The sequence below is a fragment of the Oreochromis aureus genome, linkage group 12 (assembly GCF_013358895.1).
Source record: "Oreochromis aureus strain Israel breed Guangdong linkage group 12, ZZ_aureus, whole genome shotgun sequence".
Classification (NCBI taxonomy): Eukaryota; Metazoa; Chordata; class Actinopteri; order Cichliformes; family Cichlidae; genus Oreochromis; species Oreochromis aureus.
In genome coordinates, this window is record NC_052953.1 from 3,652,506 (window position 1) to 3,678,772 (window position 26,267).

Genomic DNA, 26,267 nt, shown 5'->3' on the forward strand with positions numbered 1-26,267 from the left:
CACAATGTTTAAGAACTCATTAAAGCAGTATCATCTGCATACATAAAATACTCTTTAAAATATTGTTAAAAGCAGATGAATAGTCCACAAAGGGTGTAGTACATGCAGCAAAGTCAGTCCTGAGTTTTCCACCTACCTACAGGGTTGGTGGACAAATTGCAGGGGGTCTATAAGATGCTCGTTTTGTGAGACCATGTACCTCCCACCAGGTGTTCAAAGCACTTTGTGACCAGTGATGTAAGTGTGACTGCTCTAAAGTCTTTGGGGACTTGATGGCAAATACGATTAATAATAAATAAAAATGATTGATCATAATGACAGAGATGCTATATTTTATTTAAAGATATATTTTCCCAGCTTCTTCTGTTTATTTTTATGATCTTATATGATCATCATTGTATACTCATCGTTTTCTGTCCCAAACTGTTACCTGTTTTTTCTTTGGACTTCAGCTGGGATACATTGGTACTTTTCTTTTTTTTCTTTTCTTTTTTTGTAAACACTCAAAATATGTGTCATCTTCTCATTAAGTGAGTAGGAGAGGTCACATCAGCATAAAAGTATTTACAATTATTTAAGCATGTTTCTCAGATTCAAAACCTAATGGCATTTGAGGTTTTATTTGTTTATTTATTTGTTTGTTTGTTTGTTTTTAGTAGTAAAATCTTTTTTAGAGGAAACACCAACTTCAGCAGTTTTATACTGTCTTTAGGAAAAAGTCATCCATAGAGAATTTATCACCTAAAGCGGGACCAAACCAACTTCAAAGGGGACCAGAAATATTCAGGTTTGTCGTTTTGAATTACTCACACGGTTTTAGTAGTACTCAGTGTGTCCGGTAGGTGGTGCTGCGGTACAGTTTAATATGATGTGCTGCGGCCTGTCCCGTGATTGATTCATAAATTCAAAACCTCATTCACTTTTTCCAGCTACAAACCAAAGCAGGGTCAGAAGTTTGAGTTTTTTGCTTTTAATTTTGGAGTAAATTTTTTTGTTTTTTTAAAAGCATCTTCATTCATAAATCTGCGTTAATATCGCAGGGAGATATAAACTAACCCGTTACATTTACGAAGGTGAAGTTACACCGGTGCATGAAAGCAAAATTCTATTCCAAATTATTTAAATCAAAAGTAAACACACTGGTTGAGGTTTAAAATATATATATATATATATATATATATATATATATATATATATATATATATATATATATATATGTGTGTGTGTGTGTGTGTGTGTGTGTGTGTGTGTGTGTGTGTGTGTAAGTATATTCACATTTAATGTGATTGTGAATAATGTCATTGTAATCCTGACAGAAAAACTAATGTACATGTGTAACTGCAGTAAACACGTCACTGAGCAGCGATCAGCTGGATCCATTTCTGACGGCTTTGTTTACCAGCTTTGCCACGTGCTTGCAATGCGTCCACGCATGCGCACTAAAGTATTGTTCTTATGGCACGCGTCGGTATCGGCGGCGCGCGCAGCCAAAAACAACCACCAGCCACGCGGGCGCGCAGCCACTTCCCTGCCCTCGAGTTGATTGGCTGCCATCGCCTCTCCCCGCCCTCCCCCGCAGCTGATTGGGTACATGGTGATCTTTCTCCTCGCTGATTGGACTCTATTTGTAGAGCAGGCTTTGTAGCTAGGCTGCTGTTGCCTTCACGTACCTCTCCAAACAGCGAATTTTAAGATTGAAAAAACACAAAAAACACGGCCTTTGTGTGAAGAGTAACAGGGAAATGTTCCCTGTCACAGTGCTGTTTGACTGGCCCGTTAAAGGTTGTATGACGTGTACCATATGAAGAGTCATAACACAAATGAAAGGAGAGGGACGATTGGTTAGCCAGCAAAGAGATGCAGGAGCGAACTGTGGATACATATTGTAGATTTTACTCGCTCACTTTTAAGCCACAAATTATACAGCTAATAAAAAAAATATTTTAAAACACCAGAAAATGAATAAAGTGAAATAAATGGAAGACAGAAAACTGTTTAAGCTCCTGATTTATTTGTGTGTGTGTGTGTGTGGGGGGGGTAAATTTGAGTGTTTCTTTCATTTCTTATTCTTGTTGGGTTCCGCGTGGTTTTCTCACGGGCTGTGTCTGACACCCGCCATTTCCTGCAACACTTAAATGCATCACCGATAGATGGAGATAAAACTGCGCCTCTTCTGCACTTTTTTTTGCACAAGTTTTCCTTCGCAGCCTGCGGCGCTGACGCTAAAGAGAAGCTGCAGACACCGAGGCGACGCTTATAAGTGACAGATCCGCGGCCGTGAACGCGGCTGTGCGCGCATCACAGAGCTAATTAGGATTTCAGTATAAAAAAGGCCGCAGTCGGGACAGCTCGGCCTGTCCTGCCGCTGATATCGGAGAGCTGAAGGTACAGAGGTGCACCCCAGCATGCACTCGCTCTGATCCCAAACAAGCGGATGGGATTTGGGGATTTCGCCCATGCCGCACTCTTCACTGTTTTGCTTTGTGAACGCATTGAAACTCCAACGAGGACACTGATGTTTCTGGAGACTTTAATGGCACTGGGCTCGACCTAAAGAGGCTGCTGCTGCCTTTATGGGACGGTGAAGCTATCCTCATTTCTTTTCTTTTTATTTATTTTTGTTTATTTTCTAAACTGATATCCACACTGCTGGTTCAGAAGGAAAAGCTTCGATTTCGTGGCCGGGTTGTTTTGGTTCTCTGACGGGGAGGAAGGCGAAGAGTTTTGGGGTAAGTGCAGAAGCAGTGACCTGCTGGAGGACACGCATGTACTGGTCAGATACACCCGTGCTGTGGTGCTTTTAGACGTGTGTGCAGATTTTGTCACACTCTGTTTCCTGTTGCACCAAAGGAGTTTTTCCGTATTTAAAGCCTGCTCTGCGTATCTGTGGGGCGGGTTTAAACTGTCTGACGCGTCGGGGAAGAAATAAAAATCAGGTGTCACCCTCTAGAATCTGAAATGATATCATTTAGTCCCCATTGTGGAAGTCCGTGGTCTTATAGGATGGCAGCTCGGGTGGATTTATGTAACTGTGGGGCTTTACCAATCTGCTTACATTAATTATAAGGTTACAACATCCTCTCCTTTAATGGGACACGTTTTGTAATTTGATCTCCAAGTTGCGTTCAAGAGCAGAAAAAAGCACGATTTGCAGCTGCTTTCAGCTGATTATCTGCGCTGCCTTCATCACCACCACCATCATCATCATCGGTGCGCTTTTTTGGCTGCAGATCTCGGTCAGATTTGTGTATGTGTGTGTGTGTGTGTGTGTGTGTGTAGGGGTGGGTAGGAGGGGAGGGCTTATAATGCCACGTGAACAGGCGACAAAAACACAGCGAAAGGACGGATTTCATAACGTCCACGCGCATTCTGCCTGCACCTCTTGAAGGAAGCTGCAATATTGTGTTTACATGCATCATCATCATCATCATCATCATCATAAGCCGCCCTCGTGGTGAAGCAATATCGCCCCTCAGGGTTTGTTACAACACGACTGTCCTCACGCTACAGTTCATTATTATTATTGTTATGAAACATTTTAAAAAATAAACAAATAAACAAAAGGAGAAACATGAAATGTTGTCTAGGGTAAGCGCGCCCACGACGCCACGGGCGGAAGAGTAAGAAGAGGCCAAGCTGTTCTGTTTAATATGAGACCTTTGTTAATGTTTGGTGTGATCATTCGTGGCGTCCTGTTCCAGATGTGATGTCCAGTGTCAGGATGATGCAGCGCTGACACATAAACAGCGCAGCAGCAGCTGCAGGAGGAGGAGGAGGAGGGTGAGGAAGGCTGCTGTTTTTGTGCCTCTTATTCCATAAAAACATCTTCATCACGTGACAGAGCATTGAAGGAACCTGCTGGTCTTTGTCACAGTAGCAGGCTTTGTTTTATCGTCTGTGTTGTTGCCTTTTAGAAAAATGACCGTTAATTATTTCGTTATTACTCAGTTATGACGTTTCCGGTGTTTCAAACACTCGTGTGGTTTCAGGATGATGTAAGTCTGACTGTTTAGTTGTAAAAAAAAAAAAACACGAAAACAATCCTTTCTTAGTTCCGTTTGGTTAACTCGCAGATTAATTATTATTGATCTTGAAATAATTAATCAACGGGGTGATTGGAGGGAACGCAAACGCATCATCTTCTTCATTTAACTGGAAGATCCGCAGGTGGGAAACCAAACTGCACACACGAATGCGTGTGATTTTTATTTTGCTTTGTGTGTGAAGGAGAGGACAGAATCCAGATTCATATTCTCATCTTGTATTTATTTACACATCCGGGTGTCTGCGCGCTCCCACCTCCCCTCTGTGGTGCGTTCAAGCCGCATGGGAAATAATCTCGACAGTAAAAACAATAACATGTAGTTTTTTTCTCCCTCCTTTGTTTGGTCTCCAAGCAGAAATATGCGATTTCCTTTTCTGGGAAATAAGTAGCTGATAGTCTGTCACAGCAGAAACACAGACATCTAAAGGGTGATACAAGGAAACCGTGAAAATGTGCCATTTATGACCAATTTAAAATTCACAAAGAGAAAGACTGTGGCTAAACATGTGGGTGGAAGACTCTGGGAACATTTTGTTTTATAAAACCAAATTAAGCAGCATAAATCCATCCACAAAACAATTTCTACTAACGATTTAAACAACGATTTAACAATTTAACCTAAAAAACAAGAAAAAAATTGAGGCACCAATTTTCATGGCTCTGCAGTTATCTCCACTAGCATGCAGCCTGCCTCCTTTACCTCTCACACAGTCCAACAAAATCTCGGACTACCTCTGGCATGTTTGGAGGAGGCCGAGTTTGTGCTTCTTTAGCTTGCTAAGTGTCATGTCTCATAGATGTTGTTGCACTTTGGCACATATTCCAGCTGAAGCCGTATGGCAGGTGGCTTTCTGCTGGTATTTGAGCTAACATAAGAAAGTGATTCTTTCCCTGTCCTCACAAAAGTCAAATCTGATCCTTTCTGTGTGGAGTTTGCATGTCCGCTCCAGGCATTTCGGCTTCCTCCCATGTAAGGTTAATTGGTGATTGTAAATTGGCTGTAAACTGTCTGAAGGCAAGGATAAGCTTCACCTTCCACATGACTCTGAAGTGGATAAGCAGGATAAGAATAAAGCAAGGATAGATAGTTGACTAAAAATGCCAAGCATGGCTTTCCAAAAGTATCCAAAAGCATTTAAACTTTCATAAGAAATCTTGTAAATATGGATATAAATACTAATTGGTGGAAATCACATTTTAAAAAATAGTCGAAAATACTTTGGTAATCTAAAGTAAATGAAGTACAAATGTACCAGCGACATAAACAAAGACAAATATTTACAAGAATAAGGTTTCTTCATAAACTTTAAAACAGAGTTGTGCTTTTTACAAAATAAGAGTTCTCAAAGGGTGGATTTAAAGAGAATAGAAGGCATTAAAATCGCACAAACACACCATTTTCCCTTGAATGGCGCTCTTAATCTGGAATCCATTTTTCCCACGGGAGCCTGAAGGCAGCGGAGGCATCTATTGGTCAGCTGGGCTGTTAATCAGAGCGCACTCTCCCTCCCACGTGGTGACGTTCTCGTAAAGTAACCAGGCCAGTCCATTACGCACACAAAAGGCACAACAAAAGCCCGTGTGGGGAAAAATGAGAACCGTCAGCACCCAAAGGACGCAACAATAAGTTCCCGTCTGGCAGCATCACCCATGGACCAGAGCCTGGGACGCCGACAATCATTTCTTTAAGTCCAAAAAGCAACAAGAAGTGCAAAAAACCCAACAACAACACCTCTCTGTCTCTTCCTGCAGCAAGCAGTTTTCCACCGAGCTGCGCTCTGCTCAGATCTGATCCAGGTGGTGAGTACAGCAGCAGCAGCTGAAGCGCCGTTTGCCTAAAAACTGAAAGAAAAGCAGCAGCCGAGGTTCGGTGTCGTGCTGGATTCAGAGACAGCGCCAGGCTCGGAAAAACAAACAATGAAAGCAGACGGCACAGCGACACTGTTGCGCCTGAGCTGGCGTCGTGCTCTTTGTTGGGCATAAACAAATTTAGAAGAGGAGCAGGAGGAATTGGGAGGGCTGCAAACGCCTCTAACGGCCAGATTAACTGCTTTGAATCGTAAGACTTTCAGCGAAAACGCATGTTATCGTGTTGTTTTGGCTAGACTCAGTGATGAAGGGAGCGAGTCTTTTGTCTGGACACTCTTCCTGTTAGTGGTTACCAGAGACGCACACTGTGCTGCCTCTTTGTTTTCACTTTGCTCAGTGCGAATGTCAGCTGTTACCTGTCCTCTCCACTCACTTCGCCACCCTTTTAAAATATATTTCTGCTTTTATTTTATTTTTTTAAAGCCAAACATACTTTTGTTCAATTAAAAAAACAGAAGCAGGAGATGAGATAGCAGGCGATGGAGTGGACGGACAATAGAGAGGAGGAGACAATGTTGCAGGATTCAAAGCGTCGTGTTTAAAGTGTTTTATCAGCACTTTAGTCTGCAGAAGTCGAGAAATGTTAAAGTTTCATCAAAGAAGCAGACCATGTGGTTTTAAACGGCCTGACGTCAGCAACTTGGCTTATAAAGTGTGTGCGTGCGTGCATGTGTGTGTGTGTTTACCTTCATTGTGCACGTGCCGCTGGGGTTAAACTGAGCTAATTCACAGAGGGGATTTTGTCCTTTTCATGCAGGGATTAGGCCTCGGCACCTGTGCAGATTATACTGTATGTATGTAAACGTGGCTCTCTGCGTGGGGCCTCCTGTGGGCCAGAGTGTGTCGCATGTCAGGTTTTTACCTGGCTGATTGTGTGTGTGTTTTTGTGTATGAATACGTTTACATTCGTGTGTTTGTGTTTGCAGAGCAGCCATGCTTCACGCTGCTTCCTGTTGAGTTGCGGAAGCTCCTTTGTTTTCTGTCTGGCTGCTGGCTTCTGTCTCGGTGCTGCTCTTCCTGTTGCGGCACATTGAGCTCAATTGGAAACTTCTCGAGCTTTTTTAATTGTTTTCCCTCTCAGGGCCGCAAGGTTATTGTTTTGAGGGGATTTCTGTCTAATGGGGAAACCTTTGCTATGCAGAGATGATACAAAGATAGGCGTGTGGTGGATTTTTCCTTCACTTTGCAACTCTTGAGAGATAAAAGTGAAAGTCTGAGAGTTTGGGTGTAAAATGTGCTGGTTGGTGTTTGAATGGGGAAATAAGATCCACAGAGTCGGATTCGCTGTATATTTCAGTCAACATAGGAAATGTGAGCCACAGAATTTGCAAACTTCAGGAATCCTCACGCTCTGGTTTCATAGGGGGCGCTGGTGAGCCCGAAAACATTTCAGTTTTCAACCTCATTTTAATAGACCAGGGTGAGAGAGAGGGAAGAAACATTTCTGCGGGCATCAGGAACCTCACAGCACCATGGGTCCCTTTACATCCTCGGCCATTTTTATTTGGGGCATGAAGCAAGCAGCAGGAGAGAATTTGGCTTCCCTGCAAGAAAAACAAAAGTGCGTGAATGTCATTTCATACCCGTTTGGAGGTGTTGTTGATGTGTATTTGTATAAAACTAGAAGCAGGTGTAAATGATCATCTCAGTCATTTAGCACAATTTACCCCCATTTATTGAGGATTAGCTTACGATGCGCCCCCTACTGCACACCAAGCTGAACTGCAATCACATTGCAATGGGACAAACAGGAAGGGGAATGCATGTCCTGGATCTATAAAGGCACCGTTCGTAACATCTATGTAGCCATTAACTGTGTTTATCCATCCAATTATGGTAACCATGCCAACCCAACTGACGTTCAGTTTAGTCAGATGATGTTAAAGCTTTGTAGTTTTGGGAAATCTAATCTAAAGTCCTCAAGATTTATCAAGCTCCAGTCGGGTGTGTTTACCACGGTTAATTTTATCTCCCTTAACCTAGTAACCTTAGTTAACCTGATTAGCATTCTGTTAGCACTGTATGTTTAGGGGCTGAGGACTTTGACTCTCTGATAAAGTTACTGCATGTTGCTCATTTCCTGAAAGTCAGTAGTTCTGCAGAAAAAGGGTTAAAAAAAATCCATATGAGGAAAGATACACTTTGTAAATCAGTAACAAAGTTAAACACAAGCAGGCAAAGATGACTTTTCTCAGCTGTCAGTGGAAACCTAATCAGCGCTAAAAGCACAGCAAATAACAGGCGTGCATTCACCAGGTGTTCAGAAACTCAACACCAGTGTTCAGGTGCTCCGCGCCTTCTGGCTGCTGATACACTGCTGCAAATCAATACATGTACCTCATCGGTCAATCAGTCAGTCAATCACCTTTTGCACATTCAATCAGTGTGTGCTCTTCAAATGCAGCAACCAGTAAAATAGAAAAAGACACAAAATATGATTTTAAAAAAACGGATAAAATGATATTTTTAGCACCGTGCACAGCAGTGAATGTATGTTTCATCTTTATCTGCAGAGCTGAACAGTGAGTGGGTCTGAATGTGTTCAAATCTAATTCAGCATGAGTTCCACTGTGCCTTTAAAAGTTACAGTAGTGATTTATTTATTTTGTTTAAATGTGGAGAAATGCCTCAGTAAATAAAAAGGTGTTTTCTGGCCTGTGCACGCTACAACGCACAAACCTAACGATTAATAAAGATGATTCTGATAGGTTTAAAGGTCGGGACACCGAGTGCAGCTTTGCTTTAGCTTTTCGTTTAGTTTCCAGAGTGCGTTTACTCATTGCAGTTTAGTTTGCAATGTTCAGCTTCAGGTTAGTTTTATGTTCTGAGTTTTATAAAAGTGCGGGTATTACTCAGGGCCAAGATACGATGCTCACAATAGCAAAACGCAACAGTTTGTGAAGGAAGTTGAGTCACAGTCCGGTGGACATCCCAGTAATCACACACTCCAAATCCTCGTGAGGCTGGTTGTGTCAACAAACCAGACCACACTGGGAAAAAACTAAAACTAAGAACACTTCCTCAAATTTTCTATTTGCTTTTAGTTTGGCGAGCACAAAATATCCTCTCATTTTATTCTTTTATCCAAGTTTGTTTGTGGGATGTTTTTAACGCCTACTTTTAGTCTTTTTTTCTTGATTTAGATTTAGTCCAGGATCACAGCCTTGGGTGGGGTGTCTGGCATCGGGCTTGTTCAGGCATGTCTGTGGAAGTTTGAAATCTGGGAAAAAGTCTGCACGCTGTTTGGATCTGGTTTAATAATGGAGGAAACCAAATCAAAAGAGGCAGAGGGGGAGAGATCGATTACACTGAGCTTATTTAGGCTCTGTTTCTAGCCTGCACAGGTGTGCCCAAATTAGTCTAACAACTCCCCCTACCTGCACAGTCCCGCAGGGAGAGCAGAGAAACCGTAGCAGTGTGAAAGTAACATCTGCATGTCAGTGCAGTTCCAGGAGCCGACGAGTCCCCGCAGGACATTACATCCTAACGAGATCATCAATGTCACTCACTTCACCTGCAAGTGGTTTTAATGTTGTGGCAGATCTGTGCAGGTCTGTCACTCTGGGCTCTTTTTTTCTTTTTGAGGTTAAAAAAAATTCCAGATATGCATTTTTTTTTTTTATGCGAGCATTAATCTCATATTGGTCAGCTGGGAGTCACATGCTTGCAAACAGCTGCACAATAAGAGGAGGAGGAGGAGGAGGAGGAGGAGGAGGAGGAGGAGGAGGAGGAGGAAGTCTCCACGTGGGTGGATGTTTAGCATCTGTGTAGACCTGCAGACGTGTTTTTCATGAACCCCTTTCAAAGCTCACACCTATTATCAGGCTTCTGTTTCATTGTCTCAGCAGCTGTGCTGTGTGTATTTGTTACTGCAGTGCTGCAGGCGCCTGCTTTCACTTTTACCTCTGAAACCTTTGCAGACAGTCGTGCCTCTTGCTTCTTTAAACACCAAGTTCCAAGATAAGGCCAAGAGATGTGACTAATGGTATCCTTTGACATAAAATCCCAGAAAGTTGATTCATATAAACAAACGTTTCATCAGTCAGCCAAGTTCATTCCAGACTGAAGAAATCACTCGGCTGAGTGATGAAACACTTCTCCCACTGAAAACACTGCGTCCAGATGAACTGAATCAACTTTCAAGGATTTTCCTGCCTGGATTGTTCGGCATGCACTAAGATACTTTGACGTCAAGTGTCCAACAAAAATGATCATGAGCCATTTGTTCGTGTAAATTAATGACATGAGAGGAAAACATATTGAGTTACTTGAAAAATTGACATCTGAGCAGCATTTCCTTAAGTGTCTACAGGCACAAGAGTTGGGGCTAGAGTTTCATCTGCGTTTTAGATTCTAAATACTGTATATTTTTGTCCTTTGAAGGATTTTTGTTTCCCCAGAGAAATTCCTGACTTATCTCCAAGCTGCTAATCTCTTCTCGCATCTTTCAGTCTAAAGAGACAAAATGAAGACAGGCTGGTTTCTGTCATGTGCTGTGAAGAAGGAAATAGTTTGAGAGCAGGTGAAACGTATTATGTGGCCACTGACTCGTTGTCATATTAAGTTACATAACCATGCAGCCGTGTTGGTAGGGGACAACATGCGACTGTAATCACTTAATAGATGTTTCTAATCAAATGATTGTTCCAGTGAACGAGCTGTTTATATTGGAAATGCAATTAAGCTCATGAGCGCTATAAATAGGAAGTGCGGAACGTGCCGCTCACCACATCGTCTCTTTCCCTTTCCCGCAGGTTTGATTTTCTCCCGTGGTGTCTGTGTGGAGCGTGCCACACACCCACTCCACAACAACGACGGCTTTTGCTTGCATCTTCCAGTGTTTCTTCTGTCAGCAAGTCCAGCAGAGCTGCAACTCTTCCAGTGCCAGCCCTGACACCAGCGAGGAGCCCTGCCCCACTGACATGGTGAAGATGACCAAGTCTAAGACCTTCCAGGCTTACCTGCCGTCCTGCCACCGCACCTACAGCTGCATCCACTGCCGAGCACATCTGGCCAACCACGACGAGCTCATCTCAAAGGTATGGCGGCTCCACACGAGCTCGCTCGTCCCTGCTCTTCATATAAAGCCACCCTGCAGCACTTCACATGACTTCAGCTGCTCTGTTTTATTTATGGGGGAAGGAAAGCTTCAGGGTTTTGCACTTGTCTCACAAATCTCACAGCAGCTACACTTGGTGCCGTCACGGAGGTCAACTAGAGAGAAATATTACATTAGTGCAGCATGCTTAAAACACCCTGATCAGCAGCGAGTGTTGGCCCTCTCCTTAGAGCTATAAATAAAAGCTGCGAGTGTCGGCCCATTCTGTAAGCTATAAATAAGTGTGGATAACGTGATGTAGTCGAAGAAGCAAATGTAGGTTACTGTGGCACAGCAAACTGTTTTTAGCCATACTGTCTGTTTGAAAACACGTCATGACGTGAGAGCAGAACAGAGAATTAATCTGAGCGAGCGCCAGCAGGCTGCTCCGCGCCGCACACCGTGCTCGTGTTTGTTTGACTACTATGGTGACCAGCATGCCTCGGGAACTTCTGGTGATCTGCTGTGCTCGCCTGAGCTGACAGGAAATTTTAGTTATATAAAACCTAAATTGCGAGTTTGGAAGAGTTACGAGACGGGAGTCTGTCGATAAATGGGTCTCTCGAGTCCCATAAACTGGGCTCGCTTCCTGAGCTCCTAGCCTGAAGCCGGTGTGGAAGTGCACAAACCTGCAGTGTTCTCGAAGGCCAACAGGGGGCGAGACATTCAGTTGCAGGCTGTGTCCACCTCGTTATTGACAAACTGTTACCGTATGAGTGTGAGGTGTCTTTTAATTGATCGCATCTGGTTTCAAAGAGCTACCGTGGCGATGGCTGAAATGTGTGATGTCACTATCGCTATGTCCATCTTTAATATACAGTCTATGGTTGTATTTTACAGCCCAGAGCGTTCTTTAGCATAGTAACTAGTGGAGTTCACTCTGTTATAACCTAATGTTGTGGTATTAAATGTATTTTTTACAACCAAATATTTACTGTCAGCCAGCTCAGCGAGCAGGTGTGCTCACATGAATTTTGGGAGCTTTTGTTTTTTCCTATTGTTCCTTCAAAATAAGAGCTCAGCTGCCTCGTGTTAGGAATAAGGTGGATCATGTGCTTTAAAACCTTAACAATGTGCTATAAGAGATTCACTGTACAGTATTTTATAGACTGTATATCAAAAATGGTGTCACCTGTTGGTCAGTCCTGCTGTGACGGCTCAAGCTTAGCATTGTTGATGCCGCCATGTTTATTTTTCTTTCTTGTGAAAGAAAATGAAAATGAAACCACCTTAAATTTCACCCGCCAAAGCTGGAACACAGACTCCGGCACATTTAACCAAAACATGGTTATCCATAACATGTGTCACATAAATTCATTATAAATACTTCTGAAGGCACAAACAGTACAAACATGCTGAAGAGGTTCAGTGACTCAGTCAGATTACCTGAAGGCTCACAGACTGCGAGTGGCTTTACCTGTCTGTGTCACAATCCACCTGTTACTCAAAGTGGGTCACCTCCTAGTATTGCATAACTTTAGAACAGCTGACATGTGTAAATAAAAACACCTACCTTACAGGTGTCATTGACTATGTGCACGAGAAAATGCTAACTTCCTGGTTTGAGGCCGGATGTGGGGTTGCACATTTCCGGTAGCTTTACTTTGCGGTAAATCGCTACTGCGACGATATACTCCAAAATCATGTCCAAAACTTGAAAATGGAAAGATTGCGTTAAGTTCCAAAGAGCAGAAGGTGGGAACACTCACCACTGTTGTGTCACAAAAAATCTAATGATAGATTTTGACGTTTAACCACTTAAGCCCCACGTCTCTGGTACCGGGGCAAAAGGAGGAGATCACGTTTAATCGGTTATAACGCGGGTTGAGAAATATAAGTCCAGACATGTGTGGTATCCACAGAAACCTCAGAATCTCAGCTAAAATGTCATATAAACCATTTCTACAACCACCAAACACACCGAAAATAAGCCGCGATTAAAGCGAGCAGTTACGTAAATGCACAGAAGTCCGCTAAACAAACAAAACCGAACCAGAAATTATTCAGACTTCATATAAGTAACCGGTTAAAGATAGGCTGGTTAGCTCCCAGAGCTATCACTGACTCCACACACCAAGTTTCACCACGATCAGACCAAAATTCACTGAATTAGCCGCAAAAAGACCACAAAAACACACAGCGGCGCAAATGCGCTAAAACAGAAATTGGCTTACCGTCCGATTATTTTCGCGGTAGCCGGTAACCACGTGATTGACGTTTAAAGAGTTTAGATCGATTGGTTGTTTGCATCACTCAACACAAGCAGAACTGCATCACTGCAGCATAAGACACATCGTCCACATTCAGAAGCACATCTCTGTATAGTGACTGGTCTTATTCTTTAAACAGGCAAATGTTCAGCATTCAAACTACAGGTGAACAACAGTCACAGATGTTTCCCGTTATGTCCACACCTACACAGCATGTTAACAAACCGTGAAAAAAGCCACATAAAAAATGAACGATTGCTGGTGAGGGTTTCTATACATTAGTATGTATGAAGGGTATGTTGTGACTTACCTTCTAAATTAAAAAGTGCAGTACTGGATGTCCACGATGTCCACGCATCAAAAAAATAAAATTGGCTACTTGATTTCACCCATCGCTGGTTATTTTTAGAACATAACACCGCAATAAACGAGGGACAGCTGAGAAATATAACATTTGAATCCCTTTTCTCATTTGCTCTGAGGCGTGGGGGCAAAATATCGACAAGTCTGTGAACATCATTTATTGGGTAAATGACCAAGACATCTATAGAAATGTAAATCGACGCTTAATTCATTCATTTGGTTAACTTCTTTTGGACATTAAACAGGGCGCGAATAGGACACCGGAAACAAAGCTCCACACAGGATTTTCCGCACCGGAACTAGCATATGCTATCGTGCACATAGTCAATTGAGGGGAAACTGAAACTGCTTTGTGTTTGTATAATATCAGGCTCTATCCTGTGCATTTAGGCTGTTAATCCTGGCAGTCTTTTTGGGATTGACTCGCTTTAACTGTCCATTTGAGTTTTTGACAGTTCATTTCTAACCCTGACTCTTGAACCCTAATCAGTGGAGCTTTTAAATAAGTGATCCTCACTAGATGGAACTGAATTAGAAGCACAAGCAACATGCATGTGAATTTGTAAAGTTAGAGCTCTGAAAGTGTGTTTATAGGAAAATAAATGTAGTTTTGTGCTGATTTATGCAGCTCACTGTTAAAATCGAGCTCTGATAATTATGCAGACTTATCTGCACATCAAAATGAATGGCATGTTTTCCTTAGTAACCATGGGGATGACTTTCTCAGGCAGTCATATTTGACAGCATGCTCGTAATATTTTGTGGTGAATAAATATGTCTAAACTGTGAATTCCCACTCAGCAATGACTGTCATCTGATATCAGTTCGGGCAAATGACACAGATGAAATTTTATGTGATGCTCACCTTCCTTATTGCATCTCCACAGCTCGTGTACCTGTCCGCTCTTGCGTCTGTATCTTGTTACTGCCCATAAATTCTCCGAGGCTGGGATGCTGGGCGGGGCTGCTGTTATCACTGACGCTGCTGCAGAGCATGAAAGAGATGGTCGCTCTTTTAAAGTGTTACTGCCGTGGCTATTTTTGCTTCTGTGGCTGTTTTTGAGTTAAAAACGTCAAAGCTGGAAGCACCGCCTTGGTTCGCTGAGCGTCTCTTTGGTAACCTCATATGTGCTTTGAAAATCCAAGATGGAAAAATCAAGACAATCGAGCTTCGTATCTGCACCGCTGGCCACACGTTTGCCGGGAGTCTGGGGATGTGTTTTTGTTTGTGTTCGCTCATATCGTGTATTGTCATGTAGATAAGCGTGGATTTAAAGAGCTGCCTATTGCAAAATGTCAGAGATAATGTCTACAGATTGCATAATCTCCATGAACAAAAGTTTAAAAAAGTCAATGCATGGAGGGATGGATGGCAACACTTTAAAAAGCCACAAAAATCATTAAATCTCAGACGTTCATTGACTGAAAGTTTGAGGCTGATAAGCATGAAAACCTCACCGCTGTTCTACTCGCCTTACCTGTCATCGCTGGGCTGGTGTGACTAATATTCCCATGACTGTGCTTTTCATTCCGACTTTACCCTTTTTTTTAAGGAAAATTACCTTCATCATCATCCACTTCTGTCGAGTACGAACAGCTTAAAGGTGCTGGTAGAAATGATGTGTCACTCGTTGAATCCAGTGTTCCCGTCAGACTATTGTCAGAGAAATTCATCTCCGCGACTCTGTGACCTGAAGCGAATCTAGACGACACGTTATTATAAGCGTCATAAAGTGTCCGACGGTGCCAGTCTGGATTTAAAGTCGGGAATCTCAGGGAAAATCTCTGAAAACGCGAATATTAGGACCACTAATTTCAGCACACCGTTTTCACAGTACCTGGTGGTGGAACTGGTTTTGAACTGGTCGCTGGTGTTAACTCGTGACCCCTCCTCTGTGATGTGTCTGTGGGTCAAATGTTTGCATAGTCCTGTGGAAAAAAGCCTCGTTATTAACTTCCCATCATAAATGACTGCTGATCGTTTTGTTGCTGCCTGCACATAAATCCTGTCTTCACTAATGATCAATTCTAGCAGAGACCAAAACAAACAAAAAAACCTCATTTTACAGTCAGAGCGCACAGCAGGACGCTGAAGATTCAGCCAATTTCCCAAATGAAATTGTCCTGCCAGGGCTGGTCGTTCATCAGCCCACAGAGAGTGACAAATGTGAACCTGAGTGAAATACAAAGAGCTCTGTGGCCCCTTAAAGTTTCTGGGTATCGAAGTCCACGCTGGCATTTGGAGGCACAAACACGCAAAGCTGTGAAAGCGTCGCTTTAATCCCAGTCGTAAATCGGCAGCTGGTGGGGAAAGTTTCTGAACTGTGAGATGAAGCAGAGCAGAAGTGGTGACCTTTAAGTGTTATAATACAGCAGCGACGGCGTGCTCCTCTGCGTTAAGGCCTTACCGAGCACTAAGCTGATTATTTAAATGGCAAAGTTGATCAATCTGAGCTTTGATCAACCATGTGGAGGCTGCGCTGCTGTAATGACCCCACGTACGTCATGTGGTACTCACTTGGAAAAAACTGAAACCAAGTAAAGCGGAGTAGGTACTGCTGAAACTGCTGTAACATTACCACTGGCCACAATGTCAAAAATCCAGTGTTTAAAAATTCTACATATGTGCTAATTCTCTCCTGAAGCAAATGCTGAAAACTCAGTTTGTTAGTGCAAGCAGAGCAGCACGGTCAGTGAAAAGCTTTACCACCAGCCTCTCAGAAGGTTCGGAGGCCTCAAGGTGGTAAGTTTGGAGTTGCGAAGTCTGCACAACAACAATTTCACTGGGTTTTAATTTTTAACGAGCATCATAAATCATGAATGCGATGTGCCTTTGGCCAGAGAGGGGGGGGGGTGTCCTCATTTATCTGTGCCTCACTTAACCTGTCGTGAGCCATGTCAGATATGTGGATTTATCGCCACGCGCAGCAAAGACTGTGACAGGGCAACAGGGCAGAAAGAAGGTGTTTTATGCAGTGAAGGTTTATTGGATCCTGTGTGGGGAAATTAAATTGTTGCTCCAGCAAAGTTGAACTGAAACCATGGGGGTGGGGTGGGGGGGGGGGGGGAATAAAGCAATAAATGAAGAGAAGTTTAGCCGATGTGGCTCATGCAAATAACCTTCAGTTTATCAGCAGAAGAAAAATGTAGAGGAAAACATGATTCATTCATTATTTAAATCGAGACACCATCGCTTGCTCTTGTAATTAATACATTTCTTTCGCATTTTGCAAACAGGAAGTCGATTGAGGAAGAAAACGCCATTAAACTAAACTTGACACGGCTCATCCTCAGTGGTCAAAGCTGGATTAAAACAAAACAACACGTTGAGTTTTCATTATGATGGAAGAAAGTGAAACTGAAACAATAAAAACTGCCCCTTTACTCAGTTATTCTCTTATCAGCGGCTCCTTGTTTACCATCAAGCAGCAGCTTGTTGTAATCTGCTCCATAACCTCTCACTGAGTTGAGACAGCGGCTGATGACGGCTTCTTGAAGCCGATCAGTGACTTGCTGGATGATTTTTATTTTTTTCCTTCAGAGACCAGAGCTCCGTCAGGGCCGGTCCGGATGCTTTGAAGGTCAGTTTGGCTTTCTGGTAGCTCTGTGTGGCTTGGACAGAGAAGACGAGCATGTCGCAGGGAACAGAACAAATGCTTTTACACACTCTTGGCTGCGATGGACCGTCTACGATTCAAACAGTGCCAAAACTAGAGGTCAGCTGCTGTTCAGAGCAAAGTTCCCAGAGAGCTCTTTTTAAGGAAAATATGCAATACTGTGTTTTACTGAGTACAGGCCTGTCTGGTTAAGGTGCTGCTGAATCTGATCAGGTGTAATTTTGCATTGAAACGTCAGCCAAAGAAGCTTTCTGTTTGCCTTTTGAAATATTTAAGCTGCAGTTACACCAGCACTGCAAGGCTCGAATGCCTGGTATGGCAAATGTCTCACTGGGGTCATGAGCTTGTTTTATTATAAGCGTCAAACCCACCTTTCCTGAGCTGCAGTCATTCTTCTTGATGTTGCGTCCCGTGTGACAAACGATTAGATGAAATAATGACGTCAGGCGTCGGCGCTCCGCAGGTCAGAGCGGGAGGAGCTGAAGCTGTTGAAGGTTGTTTAGCCTGTCTGCTGGCTTTATTAAAGGCACGCCACATTGTTTGCTGTGTTCCTCAGAGATGACATTGGAGCAGGAATGCTGGAAAACCAGTAGCAGCAGAGCGCTTCTGTCTGGGAACTGATTTATGACTTCACATTAGCCACGTCCGTGCTGGCCTTTGTTTGGTTTGTGGGCTTTATTTCCATGGGAATAAATTAAACCTGTCTTGTTTTCTCATGAATTACTGAGGAATCAAACCACAGACATCCTGCTGCTGTGTTTACTAACATATAACCAGAGATGGTGTTGCTGTGGTTAAAGCTGAGAGGCGATGTTTGCGTCAGACTGCAGTCAGAAACGCCAACTCTCTTTAAAATACCCCGCGCTGTTGTGACAAGTACAAACGATTCAAATATTGAATAATGATGAAAACAAACATTTGTTGTTTTCTCTTTCGTGGAATAAATTCTGCTCTTGTCCCGTGCGTGACTTGAGATGAACTTTCTTATCAAACTTGTTTGAGTAGAAATATGTTTTGGTTTTGCTGTAGAACAATTATCAAAAAATTTCACTGGTGGACCTTTGCTGGTTTGGCTGGTTAGTGTTTTATGATGTTAAATAGTTATATACCGCCATAAAAAAATCTCTATTCTCCATCTCTGTTTATTAAGAATGCGATTAGTTGGCAGTGCTAAACAGTTCCCAGTATACCACTGGAGTAAAGAGTGAAGGGCTCACTGGGTTGTGTTGCTGTGTTTACTGGACTAATGCGACTGATGACGGACGACCTCTTTAAGCCGAACAATCCACGTCTATAATAATTGGATTTCATTAAGAGCGCTTCCTCCGACAGTCTGTTCTTCTCCGTCAGGTTTCAAATGCTTAAAATGAGGCTATTTGCTGCTATTCTGCCTTCATAACACTAATATCTGTGTGGTGTGTAAATTTTTTTTTTTTTTTTTTTTAAATCCTGACTCAGAATCCTGAAGTGCACTTAATATTTTTATTTTTTTCCAACTCACTTCATTGTTAGTTTTAATTAAAAAAGGTACAAGGCGTCCAGAGAGATCAGATGCTACAAAAGGCTGCGTGCACTTCATTTGGATGCAGATATTTCAGCTGAAGTTCAATTAGCAGGCTTTCATCGGGGTAAGTGTCAAAAGGGTTTCTCAGGGCCGCCGTGCATGTGCTTCTTCCTGCAGCCTCGCAGGAGATAATTTCACAATCGTAGCTCCTGCAGTTCAAGCGCCGCATAATTAATACAGAAAGCAATCAGAACACAGCCAGAAAAAACTGCAAATGTCAGGAAAACCTGTGACGCAGCACAGCAGTAAATGTAGTTGTTGCATAATGCTGCCACGTGGACTCAGCCACAGTAAAGTAACAGAAGCTTTACCACCTTCATACAAGTGCAGGAATGCATTTTTAGTCTTTTTCTATTGGTTGAGAAATTGCAATTGAATGATTTTATTTTTAAAGCAGAGATGTGTCTCGAATTAGAACAACATACAATTATTTGTTTGACCACCAGTACGTGACCTAAAGAAGTATAATCCATGTAACTGTAGAGAGAAACGGCTCATTCGGAGGATAATTATCAATAACATGAGTGCTAAGTTTTATTTTTTATATTTCCTAGCAATCATTTCAAAATAAAATAACCATCGTAGTTACAAAATAAAAGTTCAGCCCATGCTCAACATCACCTGAACCTCCTTGTTTGACTTTTGAGTAAAAGAAAGTTTGTATTCAGTAGTTTTTTAAATATTGTCATGTGATTCAAAATAATGAAAAAGCTTTGAGACGTGGGAGTGACTCGACCCGCAGGCCTCCTGTTCTCAGCTCCAGGTTACGACAGTGACGTCAGGGAGCAGAGCGCTGGCGGATGTGACCGTTTAATACGTTTCCAAAATTTCATTTCAAATGTTGTTAGATCACATCAGGACCACCGAATGTTTTCATTGCAGCACTCTGGTGTTTCTCGCTCCGTTTTATGTGGAAGCGTCGTTGTTTACGGTTTAGTCTTCGACCTGTTTTTGTTTTTTGTTGATGGATAAAAAACCACAAACGTGTATTTTAATGTCTGATTTCACACAAATGCATCGTACCGTGAAAAAATCCATCTGGAAATCGTTCTTGATATCTTGATATTGATTTTTGACCGTACTGCACACTGATCTATTAATAAACTCCTCATTCTGCGCCACACCTCGCTGCCATGTGTGTCTTCAGCAGTCCAAGGCGGCATCGCTGGTCCTCAGCATCAAGCCTTCTAAGCCGATTATGTTACTCAGGAGAAGATGACACCGTAGTCTGGTGTTTTCCACTGCATGGTGCCAAGGACCGCTCGCCTGGTCCATGTTTGATTCTCATCTCATGTGAAAGTATCTTGCACCGGTAGTGTGTTATGTGGGTTTTTTTCGTTGTATGTGGTCTAAGCAGAGGAGAAAGTAGTTCTTAAGCCCTGTTTAAAAACAAAAAAACAAAGGGAAGTGTTGGAGGAGCTCTGCAGGTTCTGACAGATTTCTCTCCATCGCTGCAGCCTGAGTGCTGGAAATCCCCTGAGTCGGGTATAAAAAAGAAGAGTGGGGGGAAAAAATGTTTCGTTACCCGAGCTTGTGCACAGAGTCTTCGAGGCATGCCAGGCAGCGAGGGAAGATGCAGATGGAGCAGCCTGAAAGAGAGGATTAACCTGAGCACATGGACCAGAAGTATGGCAGGCACAGTGGCCTCCCCCCTCCCACTTCAGCCACTAAACTAAATATGCAAATTTTTGGGGGGGTGGATGTTTATAACCTCAGCTCTGAGTGGAGATGGTGATTTATTTTTTTATGGTAGAAACTTGATGAAAATATTTGAGGCTATGCAGTCTTGGGATTCATGTGCATCAGCATCAGTTAATGTGCAGATTGTTTCATAGAACACTGATGATGCATTTAAATCACTTGTAGGGCTGTTGATCAGTTAAAAGAGGAACTAATCAAACAAACGTAATATTTCTATTATTTATAATATTTTATGTCTGTTTATCTTCTGGGCCGATTCCTGCAAACTGCTGCTGGAAAGCATGCAAAGTAAATAAACGACATAAATAAAATCAGCTTAAATATGTTTACGTTTGCCAGCAAACATGTTCCTTGGGCTTGGAAATGATGCTAGATTAATGCTGTAGGATATATATCTAGTTTATATTTACATTAAAGCAGACCACCTTTTGAAATGTATATCTCACTGTTCTGATTTAGTTGAGGCTAAAACTGTGCCGATATCCAGCGCCTGACCCTATGGTCTGATTCTATCGTCTATTTTTGTCACTCCACTGGATTTGTTAACATGAAGGGCAGCTAGATAATCAGTGACATGGTTTAATTTCAGTCAACACCTTCAACCCAAACACGCTGAACACAAGACGCGCGGGCACAAAATCTGATCGGACACGTGTTGTTGTTGTCATCCTGCGCACGCAGCTTCTTTTCAGCATTGCTGTCGCTTCATATTTTTATCAGATGCGGGTTACAGATAGCGATACGGCATCCTGAAATCAGAGCAGCGGTTAAGAGCAGAGCGTGAAGGCCTGCAGTGTGAACGTGGTCCTGGAGCGGGAGGATGCCGCCTGAATACTGACGAGGAGGCTGAGTGCTTCATTCAGCACCTTGGCCTCGTCCCACCCATCGGGCTGATGGAAGTCCCTCTAATGGATTGATCACACTTTTCATTTCTCACCATTAACAGACGCAGCTCCCTTTTTTCGTCTTTCTTTTTTAAACCATCTTTAACTGGAGGTTTGCCAAGACTCTGCCAGTGACAGAGAAGTCAGTTTAATATTGCTGTTCTTTCTCTCTTCTTTAAAAAATACACCATTTGACCAGGAAGGTTTTATTGAACGTTTTCGCAGCACCGTCAGCGATGTTTAAGGTCACATTACCTGTTAAGTCCAAGGTGAAACATTTCAGTAATCACTTGGTTTGACGCCAGAGATGGTGGCAAACGTTCAACACTTGCACCAACTCATATTGAAGAAATCTGTGCTTTCGGTGAAGTCCTCACCTACAGTACATCCAGCTGCTTGGAGTGATAAAGGAGACGAAATCGCAACTGTGAGTTACAGACGAATTCAGTTTTATTTTAATGGCATCACTTCACAACAAAAACGATCTCATGGAGAGAGAGAGAGAGAAGGGCCCAATGATTCAACAATCCCATATCTGCAAACACTTGGTGACAGTGGGAAGGAAGAACTCCATATTAAGAGAGACAAACAAAATTCACAAAACTAGGAAGGCCTCTAAGACACGGGTGTCGAACTCCAGGCCTGGAGGGCCGGTGTCCTGCAGGTTTTAGATGTGTACTTGATCCAACACAGATGATTTAAATGGCTAAATGACCTCCTCAACATGTCTTGAAGTTCTCCAGAGGCCTGGTAATGAACTCATCATTTGATTGAGGTATGTTGACCAAGGTAGATCTAAAACCTGCAGGACACCGGCCCTCCAGGCCTGGAGTTTGACACTTCTGCTCTAAGATGATCACAAACCTTTAGATGACTAGATATCTTGTAATGATTACACCAAGAGTGCAACACGGACTGAAACAACATTTCAGGAAAGATGAGATAAAAGTTTTAAAGCCTCGTCCTGACTGCAGCACGGCGGAGGTATCGTTGTGGCTCAGGGCTGCTTTTGAACCAATGAATGCAAAAGTTTATCAAGAAGTTTTACAGGCGGGTTTGGGTAATGCAACAACAGAGACCCAAAGCGGCAAGTAAACCAAAAACCACAAAATTTAAAATAAGGAAACGGGTTTGGAGTGATGACATGAAGAGGACCATTTCTTTTATAATCAAATTCAAAATGTGTATCATTAGTTCATGTTGAATTTTCACAGATAATCTCTAATATATCCCATCGGAGCATATCTGTGAGTGAATGCCACATGACTTATAATAAAACAGAAGTCAACACAAGATCTACAAATACCAGATCTGCTTTTCTTACAGACATCTGACAAACGCTGTCCTCTAACTGAATTTATACAGAGCTTTGGGATTTAACAAGATTACGTTGGAGCCTTCACCTGCAACAGCCGACATCTGTTAAAACAGATGGTAAAAGTTGACCTCAGCGGGTTTGTTAAGAGCTCTGAGTTAATCTATTTTCTTTCCTTTTTTTTTTTTTTTAAACACAAGTGTTTGTTTCACAGCTTCTCTTTCATTTTTATGGCATCATTTTAAGAAGAAACACTGGTGAAATCCTGCAACTTGGTCACAGCACACTCACTGCTCTCACGGTGGATTTGTGTATCGTGTGTTTGGCTGAAGGAGCAGATTTCTGTGTGTGAGGTATTGTTCCCTTTAGTCCCATGTGGTCAACAGGATATTCAGGGATTTTGAGATTTGCTTTGTAGAATTCATTTCTTGGGAACAAGCGTTTTAAAACAAGTGTAATTGCAGCAGCTTAAAGAAATGAGCTTGGTAACCACACTCCAGTTTTTGTCATGTTTTATTAAGCAGCAAAAAAAAACAAGCTGTGGGAATATTTCCAGCTAGTATCTGATTCTTGCTGCATGGTTAAACAGTCAACAAAGCAGTCCCCGGGCTGTCTAACAGGACTGCTGGTAGGCTAGAGGACGCTCGGGTTGCCGTCTGTCTCCAAAAGCTACTCTCCGAATTTCTTTCTCTTTTTTCTTTTTAATCTTGAAGGATTTTCTGTTGCTAATGTTTTAGTGAATGTTGCAGCAGCTTGGGAAAAGGGGGAAAAACACAAGCAAAGTAAAAATAGACTGTGGGAAACGGATAAGGGCAGCAAGAGATGGAGCCTTTTGCCAGTTGTTCAGCTGATGGCGAGCTACAGAGCAGCACAGATATGACATCAGCTCTTGTCACACAGCGTAACCCGCCACCCTCTCTGGCCTAAACGCTGCCGAGGACTTGTTGTTAACTCCACGGGGACCGACCCAGTTCCCTCTAGCAGCTAAAGGTCACATGTCTTGTGGCGCTGGACTGCATGTGTGCATAGATTTCCTTTCAAACACAAACATCGAAGTTAAGGATGTGACAGTAAGAGTTTGTCACCTGCAGAGAGAAGGGTTTCCCTTTTTGCACCTCAAATTTGTTGCTGTGGAATCGGTTTTGGGATGAACTGCTAACGTCTGAAATTAAACTTTGCCGGTGTGGACAGATGCTGGGCAGTTAAAGATGTCCCCCGGGCCTCAGTGCTGTTTGTGGCTGTGGTCAGTGAAAGAGGCAGCTGGTGCTCCTATTAGGCGGTATTAGCTCAGCGTCCTCAACCGCAACAACAAATGTATCTGCCACACTCATTTGCAATGGAAAAAGCAAAGCCGATTGAGGCCTGTCGCCCGGCCTGGGATGACGGGACCAGAGGATGGAAGCCTGGCAGGCTCTGTTGTCACTCACTGTGACGGCTTTACTGTGCTCTGTTTACATTATACAGAACAGTCATGTGTACATTCAATGGCAGGCAAATAGCAGGACAGTAAAAAAAAAAAAGCCAGTTTTCTTTTTATTACCTCCTATAGCAACCAGGACTACATAAGTGATTGAGTGTACCCTACAATTGGCCACTCCCCTGTAAACAAACTTGGTGACTGTGGGGAGGAAGAACTCCCTCCCGGTCGGCAGCAGACATCTCCCTTGGTGACCTGCTGGAGTGACACTACCATAAGTTGTTTGTGCAAGCGTCTTCTTAGGACCTGCAGTAACATGTCACTTGCGTTGTTATCTTTAAACATTGTGGATTTTTTGCTTTTTATTCTTTTTAAGATTGTACTACTGTGAAGTATTAATTGTGCATTATCAACTTAAAATTCTCTTTAATTGGTGTCTTTGGTGTATTTTTGGCAGATGCTAGCAGACTCACATCTGCTGTTCTAGTGGCTAAATGTGTCATGGAGATGAAATATAAACCTTGGTAGTTCTGTCTGTGATATTCCCACTTCCCCACGGGTAAGGCATAGCAAGCTTTATCTGCCTCGACACTAATGGGAACCATGATTTACTAAATGAACACGTTGTTATATTAAATTCAACATGGAACTAGCGATTGAGCCTATAAAGTAATCTGGAAAGTATTTACTGAGCTCATGGAGGAAGTGAGAATCAGGCTTGTTTTCCCATAGATTACTATACAACCAGACATCTTTGCAACCATAGGAATCGCCCCCTGCTGGACATTTGAATGAATGCAAGTTTAAGGCACTTCCTTGTTTGCTTCACTTTCTCTCTGTAAACAGTCACAGCTCAGCAGGGTCATGCGTGCTACTCTCAGACAAAACCTGCCGCTGTCATTGGTTTGTTCTTATCATTTCTGTAACTGAAGACTGAAACACTCCCAAAATTTTATTTGAGTACTTGGACTCAAAGTTTCTTTTGTTTGCAGGAGCATGAATACATAGGACCCCCAGTTACCCACATCATCCTTCTCTGCAGAGACACTTTTAATTTCAGCCTCATAAGGAAGGCTCTGTTTGATTTGCCTCAAGGAATCCCTGCTTATACTATTTTCAGGGATGTAAATAGAACTGTTTCTGTCTAATGAGAAAACTCCACGGGGTGTGTTTAATAAAACTGATGCAGGGTTTTCAGCTCATTTTGGGGGTGATGACGATGATTAAAGTAGTTATTATCAGCTGTGTGTGTGTGTGAGATAAATCCCTGTTAAACTGCATTCCTCAGACATCAGTCTTCTATCAGCTGCTGTGAAAGCTGCTTTGTTGTTCTGCAGATGCACTGAATATCTGGAGCTGCATGTCAACAGTGGAGCTTGAAATCTTGAGATTGCAGATGTAAAAAACTCTGTAAAAATGTGACTCATTAGATTTTTAGCTTGATTTTATATGATCCATTTATTCAAAACAAACTTTCATCTGTTTCCTCATAGCCCTACTTGAACTTTAACAGCTTTCTTACACGACTGTCCCTGCAGTATTTAGCAGAAACTGAAGTTTGTGAATATTAAGTCATTGTTTATGTGGTCTAATGTTTTTACTGCTCTCACGTCCAGATTATTCATAGACCTGTCTGTGTTGTTTATCTGCTCAGGCTTCTGCATTTTTGAGCCTCATTTTATTCCTTACCTCCAGCCAAACTTGTGCAGGACTGTTGATAAGGTGGAAGAACAAGAATGCACAGCAGTCGAAGGGGGAAAAGCACCCCGGGGCGTCAGATGCTGACATTCTTGAACTCAGCGGTGCAGCTCTTTAATGTCAACTTACATGATGTCTTTTTCTCTCTCTCTCTGGTTTCAGTCATTTCAAGGCAGTCAAGGAAGAGCCTATCTGTTTAATTCAGTGTAAGTATGAATCTCACACATCCAACTCACCTTCCTTGTTTCTCATATAAGCAGTCTGACCTATAACTTAGTTTGGCTTTGAAACACAGTTCAGTTATCTGAATTCATCTTTCACTCCACTTTGCTTTCAACATTTGCCACTTTCATCAGTTAAAACACCATATTAGCTGATGAAAGTGGCAAATGTTGAAAGCACTTTCTTCTTAACTGCACTGGCCAAAATTTAGAACTGAAAGGGGAACGATCACCTCCACTAACCCTGTTCACTTCTGCAGAATTT

General features: G+C 42.5%; 1 protein-coding gene across 5 annotated transcripts in view; it reads left to right on the forward strand.

Moving 5' to 3' along the window:
* The first annotated feature begins 2,161 nt into the window (after positions 1-2,161).
* Positions 2,162-26,267, forward strand: part of LOC116333343 (yippee-like 1) — a 31,844-nt gene continuing 7,738 nt past the window's right edge. Inside the window, exons 1-3 of one of the 5 annotated variants that reach the window (XM_031756556.2) lie at positions 2,162-2,729; positions 10,669-10,953; positions 25,944-25,987. In XM_031756556.2, the coding sequence (XP_031612416.1) occupies positions 10,837-10,953; positions 25,944-25,987 (161 nt within the window). In that variant the 5' untranslated portion in view covers positions 2,162-2,729; positions 10,669-10,836. The other 4 variants (XM_031756555.2, XM_039620879.1, XM_039620878.1 and 1 more) reach the window with 4 other exon arrangements.